The 10,894-nt window shown below is 46.2% G+C and overlaps 1 protein-coding gene across 1 annotated transcript; it reads left to right on the top strand.

The window, feature by feature from the left end:
* Positions 1-957: 957 nt before the first annotated feature.
* LOC125543947 (protein ANTAGONIST OF LIKE HETEROCHROMATIN PROTEIN 1) lies at positions 958-2,967 on the top strand. Its single transcript, XM_048707459.2, has one exon. It carries the CDS (start codon positions 1,113-1,115, stop codon positions 2,712-2,714), a length of 1,602 nt encoding a protein of 533 aa, XP_048563416.2. The 5' UTR covers positions 958-1,112; the 3' UTR covers positions 2,715-2,967.
* Positions 2,968-10,894: the final 7,927 nt, after the last annotated feature.

Here is a 10,894-nt window from a genome sequence, read left to right on the forward strand (position 1 = left end):
CATGCATGACAATAAATAAGGTCATCTAAGATATTAGTATATACTCCCTTCGTTCGGAATTACTTGTCTTGGAAATGAATGTATTTAGAACTAAAATACATCTAGATACATTCATTTTTTCGACACGTAATTCCGAATGGAAGGAGTATGCATTACGGAGGGTGTATCATGTGCATGATACTAAAATATGATACTACATATTACGGGCAGTCAAGATCTACGGGTATTTTAATTTTTCAAAATCCACGGGTATTTTAATTTTTCATACCCTTATCCTAACAGGTTAACAGGGTTTTTACCCGCTGGATTCGTGGGTACCGGGACGCCCTAGAGACTAGCGAAACCCTTGAACGGATGAACAATCGAAACAGATGAACGTGGGTCCCTTCCCTTGAGGCTTGCGAAAAACGTCAGCGACGCGGCGGTACGCAAGCATGTCGACGAAAGGACGCCATGCCGCCGCGGTTTCTCGAACCCCGTGGCCGGCCCAGCTCTCGATCTCACCGCTCTAGGCCTACCACCAAATTTTGACAGTTTGTACACGTATTATTACTCCAGTTTACCGGCTCGCACGTGAGGGTGACGGTGCCACGGCAGCCTGATTGTCATCCCATTGACCACGTTCGTCCGCTAGTCCCCATTCCCCAACGCGCCGCGCTGTGCCGAGAAGAGGGGAGGAGGAGTCCAGTCCACGCGGTGTCGTGCGGATCTGCGAAACCGCGTGAACCGCGGCACGCACCCGCACCCGTTCGCTGTCAGCCGGTGGGTGCCCACCCGCCACACCGCGTCCTCGGGGCGCGGCCACCTTCCTGGCTGCTCCTGCTCCACACCAGCGCAGGCGCGGGCCGGTCTCGCTTTCCTGCTGCCTCACCTTCCTTGTCCAAAAAGCAAACCCCGCGTTCACACCTCGCCATCGATCGGCCTCGTCGCATCACGCCGTATTTATATCCTTCCCCATTTCACACCAGTCTCCTCGCCTCCACCTACGAATCACAGGACGCTCATTTCTCCCGTTTCGTTTCCTCTTCAATCGCCGACCCGCACCCACCACCGCACCGCACCAATCGCGACCCGCGCGCACCCGGCCAGCGTTACTAGCTAGCGTGACGTATATGAGATCCCCATCCGCCGCCCGTCCCAGCAGCGGAGGGGGCGCAGCAGACGACGACTTCGCCTTCTACTACTCTTTCTTCCAGGACGCCGCCGCCGCATCGCCGCTCCCGCTCGCGCTCGACGGAGCCGTCGCCGCCATGCCTAACAACCGCCGGAGGAAGCGCGGAGGGGACGACGACTCCGCCGTGGCGCCCATCAAGGACGGTAGCAACAACGGAAGGAAGCGCTCCATCGCCACCATAATAACTTCGCTCGCCGCGCTCGAGGCCGAGGGCCACGCCGACAGCGCGGGGGCCGCCGACGCCTCCCGCCGCGAGCTCGCGCTACTCGAGTCCAACGCCGACAACAAGTCGCAGGCCATGATGGACTACTTCGCCAAGATGGAGGGCAGCTTTGATGCCGACGCCGACTCCGAGGCCGCTGCGCGCTCCAAGCGCTCGCGGCTCTCGGCGTCGGCAGCGGCAGTGGCCGTCGTGGCTGGCGAGGAGGCCGCCACCAATACTGCCGCGTCGGCCTCGCCGCCGCGTGCAGGCCACCACCAACGTCGGCTGTGGGTCAAGGACCGGTCGCAGGCGTGGTGGGACCAGTGCAACAGCCCCGACTTCCCGGAGGCAGAGTTTCGGCGCGCCTTCAGGATGGGCCGGGAGACGTTTGACATGATCTGCGAGGCGCTCGGCTCCGCGGTGGCCAAGGAGGACACCATGCTTCGCGCGGCCATCCCCGTGCGCCAGCGCGTCGCCGTCTGCATCTGGCGCCTCGCCACCGGTGAGCCGCTCCGCCTCGTCTCCAAGCGCTTCGGCCTCGGCATCTCCACATGCCACAAGCTCGTTCTCGAGGTCTGCGGTGCCATCAAGTCCGTCCTCATGCCGCGTTTCCTCCAGTGGCCCGACGAGGCCGCCGCCGGCAGATTCAAGGAGGGCTTCGAGAGATCCTTCGGTGTTCCGGGGGTCATCGGAGCCATGTACACCACGCACATCCCTATCATCGCGCCCAAGATCTCCGTCGCCGCCTACTTCAACCGTCGGCACACGGAGCGCAATCAGAAGACATCCTACTCCATCACGCTCCAGGGGGTGGTCGGCCCTGACCGCGCCTTCACCGACGTCTGCATCGGCTGGCCGGGTTCCATGCCGGACGATCAGGTGCTCGAGAAATCCATGCTGCACCAGCGCGCCGCGGCGGGTATGATGCACGACGCTTGCCTCGTCGGCGGCGCAAGCTACCCGCTCATGGACTGGGTGCTCGTGCCGTACACGCACCAGAACCTGACATGGACGCAGCACGCCTTCAACGAGAAGGTCGGCGACATCCGCAGCGTGGCCGTGGAGGCGTTCGCGCGGCTCAAGACGCGGTGGGCGTGCCTCCAGAAGCGCACGGAGGTGAAGCTCCAGGACCTCCCCGTGGTGCTGGGCGCCTGCTGCGTCCTGCACAACATCTGCGAGATGCGCCGCGAGGAGCTCGAGCCGGAGGTCCCGTTTGCGCTCTTCGACGACGACACCTCGCCGGAGACCCCTGTTCGCTCTGAGACCGCCAAGCAGGAGAGGGACAGCATCGCGCACAACCTCCTCCACCGCGGTTTCGCCGGCACCACATTTTTCTGATCAAATCACCTCCTGCCCTCTCCTTCGCTTGGTACAGATAAAAAATTAAACATGTAGCGAATTCTTTTAGCCGCTAGGATAGAACATTTTGTTAGGATTTGTACACCACGTTCAGAGAAACTGGAAATTCATGTAAACATTCTGTGGAAAATTTCGGCAGTACCTGCTGTCGGTTACTCGGTTTATTGTTTAAAGATATACAGTATATACAATTTAATTTACAAATGCGAAGAGCAACGCTGGTTTAAATGAAGAGCATTTCTAGTGTGTTGCATTGTGTACGCCATTCTCTCTTCAACGACATGCTCTCAGCTGACCATGCTGGATCGGCTAGTCCGCTCGTTGTAGCTGCGCCCGTTGGAGTGCAGGCGCACTGCGGCTGTCACGGGCGAACAAATTCAGGATATATTTTCCCTATTTTAGGACAATCTAAGGGACGTGGCTGTTATGATATCCAAAAAATTCTGATTTGACAAATATTTTGATTGGTTAAAATTTCATCACTAGACTAGAAGTGTTGGACGCGCTTTGCTGCGCTGTTGTTGTTGTTGTTAGGTTTTTTCAAAAAATAATCACCATGTTTCAAAATATATGGTTCTATTACTTTTTGAAAAAGTCAAACCTTTTAAATTTGGAGAACATTCTTGCTAAGTCTCCGTCGACTGAGACTTCGTTAAGTCTCAGTCGATGCTTTATCTGTGAGATCATATATCGAGATCCGTGCAAAGTTATGTCATTTGACTGAGACTTGGTTAAATCTCAGTCAACTGAGATATAGCCATACCCTTCAGAGAAATATATCAAAATCACATATTATCAAATCGGTATTTTGAAATTCATCATGAAATGAATTTCCATATTTTTTTATACTGTGGATGTCGATATTTTGCTCTGAGCTTGGTCAAAGTAGAAGAAATTTGATTTTCTACAAAATTAATACCCCTTATATTTTGAAATTGATGAAATGTTTAGTTTGGTGGGTGGTGGAGATGATATAGTGCGTTTTATTTTTATTTATAATGCGAAGATTTGATGGGGTTTTTTGGTGTGATTTCGAGTTATCCACTAACCAACCTATATTTATATGGAGAAATTTCGGTGTCGGTGGTCGCATATACTATTATATTGGTGCTATAATATCACATGGTGTACAATTATATTGGTGCTGCAATATTACATGGTGGCTCTTCTTTTTTCCAAGTGGTGTTGGGAGGGTGTGTGGGATTGATATGTTTTTATAGGCTGTTGCTGCTGATTGATTTGAAAAATCGTTGGCCTGATCAAAATCGTAAGCCAAATCCAAAATTGAATACCTCAATTAAATAAAAGAGCTTAAAATTAGGCATAGTGAATTAAAAGAATTGAATGTCGGAGCTTGAGAAAGTGTTGACCCGGTCAAAACGGTTGACCCAATTCTAAATCGAATACCTCAACCAATTGCGAGGCCATAAAAATTAGGAAGCGTAGTGTATAGGTCCTGTTTGGTTCAGCTTTTATCTACGAATTCCACTGCCGCGCAGCAGAATCCAAACCAAAGGGCGAACCCAGCAGAATCCGATTCCAAAAATCCACTGCCAAAATCTGAACCAAAAGCAAAAGCAGCCCAGGATGTGCTTTCCAAAATCGGATTCCGCTGCGGGTCAAAATCTGAAAAAGCAGTATCAGCTGGTTTGCCAAATAACCTACATCTTTTTCACATCAGATTTTTCACAGCTGTTTTTCCACAGCAGATTTTTCACAGTTGCTTTTAGAAATCCACAGCCGAACCAAACAGGACCATAGTATAAAAGAATGAATGAGAGAATTTTAAAAAATTGTTGACCCGGTCAAAATAGGGTGACCCAATTTTAATTGGAGACCTCAATTCAATATGGGCTCTTTAAAACTAAGGAGTTTAGGCCTTTTTGGTTTGGAAGAATCTTGTAGTAATTTCACAGGATAGTATTTCTATAGAAAAAATTCCTCTGGAGCCCTTTGGTTTGTAGGAATGGAATCATATTTCTATGAAGGAATCTTCCTATCCTCCATATTTTATAGGAAAATAAACATTAGCCTAGACTCAATGGAAAAAATCCTATAATGTGAATAAAAGGGCATCTCCTTTCCTATTCCTACTCATAGGATTTGAGATACATGTCATCTTATTTGCCATGACTTTCCTATTCCTACGATTTTCCTATCCTATAAACCAAAGGAGGCCTTAGTGTTATAGAGGATGACATTGGTGAAAAACATGGCAAAAACAAAACCAATGATCCAAAATGCTAGTATTAAGTTTTGTTTTGAAATTATTTTTTATTTTACTATTCACCCGAACTCACATGAGCTTGGAATCATAGGCATCTTCAAAGCCGACCCTCAAATTGCCTGCATACGTACGGACAAGCTGTCCGGACATACTTTGTCATCCGACGTGGGCAGGTATATGTCCACGTCTATTTTCTAAACCACAAAGACGGCCCTGGCCCACTCAAAACCACACCCTGAGCTCGTATCTTAGTCCCTTCCCTCTTGTCCTCCTTTGCTCCGCATCCGCTTTCTACCGGGCCGATGTCGCCCTGTACCACCTCGGCAGCCTGCTAAGTCCTCGTTGGACCTCCGCCGGTCCACACGGTCGCCATACTAGTTTGCCTATGCTGCCGTTCCACCTCTCGTCCATCCGTCGCGTAGGTACCATCCGCCCTAGCACATGTCGTCCGTGAGGTCACTACGCCTGGCAAGTGCTTGGTGATATGCCCGTGCTAAATTTTTGAAAATTGTTCTCCCTTTTGTGAAGTAATGAATCTGACATGGAGTATTTGTACAAGAACTATGTTGAGACATCTGACAACTCGTCCGACGAGGATGATTATGAGGATAACAATGATGTAGGTGGTCCTTCCAAACATGGATCACGTCGATGATGGACGACTACCTTGCCCCCGTTGCTCTATTCGCAGACAATTTTCGTTGATGCTTTGGTATGCGGAAAAATGGGTTTAATCGCCTCAACAATGGCGTCCGAGCCTACGATGACTACTTCATCTTAAAGAAGAATTTTGTAGGAAGAATTGGATCTCTGGTAACCACAAGTGCATGATTGCATTGCAGATGCTTGCATATGGTGCGGCCGAAGATTCATGGGATGAGTACCTTTGGATGTATGAGAGCATATGCAGAAATGCCATGGTGAGATTTGCTACTATGGTGGTCGGCTTGTTTGGACTTCGGTACAAGAGAGAACCAACTGTCGCAAACGTTGAAAGCTTCATCACACTATCGAAAACAAGAGGATGGTCGGGTAAGCTCGGATCTCTTGATTACACGCATTGGAGGTGGAAATTCTGTTCATATGCTCTATAAGGGCAATATCTGGCCCATGTTAAGACGTCCACCAAGATTCTAGACACAGATGCATCACATGACCTCTGGATTTGAAATATGTCATTCACATATACTTATCAGAAATGTTGTAGTGCTCCTACTCACTTTATTGTAAATACAGGCTTCACCGCAAGTCTGTATTAAACTATATGCTTTGATTAACTTATCAAAGCGTATATTTCAACTCCGAGATGCTTGCACCAGTCCATAGATGGATCACTGGAGCTTGCATATTTTGTTAGCACCTTTAGGATTGACAAAACTTTCTTATTGCATCATATACAACTCTTCTTTAATAAATCCATTAAGGAATGTAGTTTTGTTTATCCATTTGCCAGATTTCGTAAAATGTGGCAATTGCTAACAAGATTCGGACAGACATAAGCATAGATACGAGTGAGAAACTCTCATCGTAGTCAACACCTTGAACTTTTCGAAAACCTTCTGCGACAATTCTAGCTTTGTAGATAGAAACACTACTATCAGCGTCCGTCTTCCTCTTGAAGATCCATTTAATCTCAATGGCTCGCCGATCTTTGGGCAAGTCAATCAAAGTCCATACTTTGTTCTTATACATGGATCTCATCTCAGATTTCATGGCCTCAAGCCAATTCGCGGAATCTGGGCTCATCATCGCTTCCTCATAGTTCGTAGGTTCGTCATGGTCAAGTAACATGACCTCAAGAACAGGATTACCGTACCACTCTGGTGCGGATCTCACTCTGGTTTACCTACGAGGTTCGGTAGTAACTTGATCTGAAGTTACATGAGCATCATCATTAGCTTCCTTACTAATTGGTGTAGTAGTCATAGGAACAAATTTCTGTGATGAACTACTTTCCAATAAGGGAGCAGGTAAAATTACCTCATCAAGTTCTACTTTCCTCCCACTCACTTCTTTCGAGAGAAACTCCTTCTCTAGAAAGGATCCATTCTCAGCAATGAATATCTTGCCTTCGGATCTGTGATAGAAGGTGTACCCAACATTTTCTTTTGGGTATCCTATGAAGACGCACTTCTCCGATTTGGGTTTGAGCTTATCAAGTTGAAACTTTTTCACATAAGCATTGCAACCTCAAACTTTAAGAAACAACAACTTAGGTTTCTTTCCAAACCATAGTTCATATGGTATCGTCTCAACGGATTTAGATGGTGCCCTATTTAACATGAATGTAGCTGTCTTTAATGCATAACCCCAAAACGATAGCGGTAAATCAGTAAGAGACGTCATAGATCGCACCATATCTAATAAAGTACGGTTACGACGTTCAGACACACCATTACACTGTGGTGTTCCAGGTGGTGTGAGTAGTGAAACTATTTCACATTGTTTTAACTGAAGTCCAAACTCGTAACTCAAATATTTTACTTCTGCGATCATATCGTAGAAACTTTTATTTTCGTTACGATGATTCTCCACTTCACTCTGAAATTCTTTGAACTTTTCAAATGTTTCAGACTTGTGTTTCATCAAGTAGATATACTCATATCTGCTCAAATCATCTGTGAAGATCAGAAAATAATGATACCTGCCGCGAGCCTCAATATTCATCGGACCACATACATCAGTATGTATGATTTCCAACAAATCTGCTGCTCGCTCCATTGTTCCGGAGAACGGAGTCTTAGTCATCTTGCCCAGGAGGCATGGTTCGCAAGCATCAACTGATTCATAATCAAGTGATTCCAAAAGCCCATCAGCATGGATTTTCTTCATGCGCTTTACACCAATATAACCTAAACGACAGTGCCACAAATAAGTTGCACTATCATTATTAACTTTGCATCTTTTGGCTTCAATATTATGAAAATGTGTATCACCACGATCGAGATCCAACAAACCATTTTCATTGGGTGTATGACCATAGAAGGTTTTATTCATGTAAACAGAACAACAATTATTCTCTAACTTACATGAATAACTGTATTGCAATAAACATGATCCAATCGTATTCATGCTCAACGCAAACACTAAATAACATTTATTTTAGGTTTAACACTAATCCCGAAAGTATAGGGAGTGTGCGATGATGATCATATCAATCTTGGAACCATTTCCAATACACATCGTCACTTCACCCTTAACTAGTCTCTGTTCATTCTGCAACTCCTGTTTCGAGTTACTATTCTTAGCAACTGAACTAGTATCAAATACTGAGGGGTTGCTATAAACACTAGTAAAGTACACATCAATAACATGTATATCAAATATAACTATGTTCACTTTGCCATCCTTCTTATCCGCCAATTACTTGGGGTAGTTCCACTCCCAGTGACTAGTCCCTTTGCAGTAGAGGCACTTAGTTTCAGGCTTAGGTCCAGACTTGGGTTTTTTCACTTGAGCAGCAACTTGTTTGCCGTTCTTCTTGAAGTTCCCCTTCTTCCCTTTGTACCTTTACTTGAAACTAGTGGTTTTGTTTACCATCAACACTTGATGCTTTTCTTGATTTCTACCTTCGTCGATTTCAGCATCACGAAGAGCTTGGGAATCGTTTCCATTATCCCTTGCATATTATAGTTCATCACGAAGTTGTACTAACTTGGTGATGGTGACTAGAGAATTTTGTCAATCACTATTTTATCTGAAAGATTAACTCCCGCTTGATTCAAGCGATTGTAGTACCCAGTCAATCTGAGCATATGCTCAATGCGTGAGCTATTCTCCTCCATCTTTTAGCTATAGAACTTGTTGGAGACTTCATATCTCTCAACTCGGGTATTTGCTTGAAATATTAACTTCAACTCCTGGAACATCTCATATGTTCCATGGCATTCAAAGCGTCTTTGAAGTCCCGATTCTAAGCCGTTAAAGCATGGTGCACTAAACTATCAAGTAGTCATCATATTGAGCTAGCCAAACGTTCATAACATCTGCATCTGCTCCTGCAATAGGTTTGTCACCTAACGGTGCATCAAGGACATAATTCTTCTGTGCAGCAATGAGGATAAACCTCAGATCACGGATCCAATCCACATCATTGCTACTAACATCTTTCAACTTAGTTTTCTCTAGGAACATATCAAAAATAAAACAGGGGAGCTAAACGCGAGCTATTGATCTACAACATAGGTATGCTAATACTACCATGACTAAGTTCATGATAAATTTAAGTTCAGTTAATCATATTACTTAAGAACTCCCACTTAGATAGACATCCCTCTAATCCTCTAAGTGATCACGTGATCCATATCAACTAAACCATGTACGATCATCACGTGAGATGGAGTAGTTTCAATGGTGAACATCACTATGTTGATCATATCTACTATATGATTCACGCTCGACCTTTCGGTCTCAGTGTTCCGAGGCCATATCTGTTATATGCTAGGCTCGTCAAGTTTAACCAAAGTATTCCGCGTGTACAACTGTTTTGCACCCGTTGTATTTGAACGTAGAGCCTATCACACCCGATCATCACGTGGTGTCTCGGCACGAAGAACTTTCGCAACGGTGCATACTAAGGGAGAACACTTGTACCATGATAATTAGTGAGAGATCATCTTATAAAGCTACCGTCGAACTAAGCAAAATAAGATGTATAAAAGATAAACATCACATGCAATCAAAATATGTGACATGATATGGCCATCATCATCTTGTGCCTTTGATCTCCATCTCCAACGCATCGTCATGATTTCCATCATCACCGGCATGACACCATGATCTCCATCATCTTGATCTATATCAATGTGTCGTCACATGGTCGTCTCGCCAACTATTTCTCTTGCAACTATTGCTATCGCATAGCGATAAAGTAAAGCAATTATTTGGCGCTTGCATCTTATGCAATAAAGAGACAACCATAAGGCTTCTGCCTGTTGCTGATAACTTCAACAAAACATGATCATCTTATACAACAACTTATATCTCATCACGTCTTGACCATATCACATCATAACATGCCCTGCAAAAACAAGTTAGACGTCCTCTAGTTTGTTGTTGCAAGTTTTACGTGGCTGCTACGGGCTGAGCAAGAACCGTTCTTACCTACGCATCAAAACCACAACGATAGTTTGTCAAGTTAGTGCTGTTTTAACCTTCTCAAGGACCAGGCGTAGCCACACTCGGTTCAACTAAAGTTGGAGAAACTGACACCCGCTAGTCACTTGTGTGCATAGCACGGCGGTAAAACCAGTCTCGCGTAAGCGTACGCGTAATGTCGGTCCGGGCCGCTTCATCCAACAATACCGCCAAACCAAAGTGTAACATGCTGGTAAGCAGTATGACTTATATCGCCCACAACTCACTTGTGTTCTACTCGTGCATATTACATCAACGCATAAAACCTGGCTCGGATGCCACTGTTGGGGAACGTAGTAATTTCAAAAAAATTCCTACGCACACGCAAGATCATGGTGATGCATAGCAACGAGAGGAGAGAGTGTTGTCTACGTACCCTCGTAGTCCGAAAGCGGAAGCGTTAGCACAACACGGTTGATGTAGTCGTACGTCTTCACGATCCGACCGATCAAGTACCGAACGCACGACACCTCCAAGTTCCGCACACGTTCAACTCGATGACGTCCCTCGAACTCCGATCCAGCCGAGTGTTGAGGGAGAGTTTCGTCAGCACAATGACGTGGTGATGATGATGATGTTCTACCGACGCGGGGCTTCGCCTAAGCACCGCTACAATATGACGAGGTGGATTATGGTGGAGGGGGGCACCGCACACGGCTAAGAGATCAGGAGATCAATTGTTGTGTCTATGGGGTGCCCCCTGGCCACGTATATAAAGGAGTGGAGGAGGGGAGGGCCGACCCTCTCTATGGCGCGCCCTAGGGGAGTCCTACTCCCACCGGGAGTAGGATTCCCC

Source organism: Triticum urartu, chromosome 3A, assembly GCF_056163025.1.
Source record: "Triticum urartu cultivar PI428250 chromosome 3A, HENAU_Tu73, whole genome shotgun sequence".
NCBI lineage: Eukaryota > Viridiplantae > Streptophyta > Magnoliopsida > Poales > Poaceae > Triticum > Triticum urartu.

Bases quoted from the DNA above. Each gene is read 5' to 3' on its own strand.
- LOC125543947 (XM_048707459.2), top strand. From the start codon at position 1,113: ATGAGATCCCCATCCGCCGCCCGTCCCAGCAGCGGAGGGGGCGCAGCA.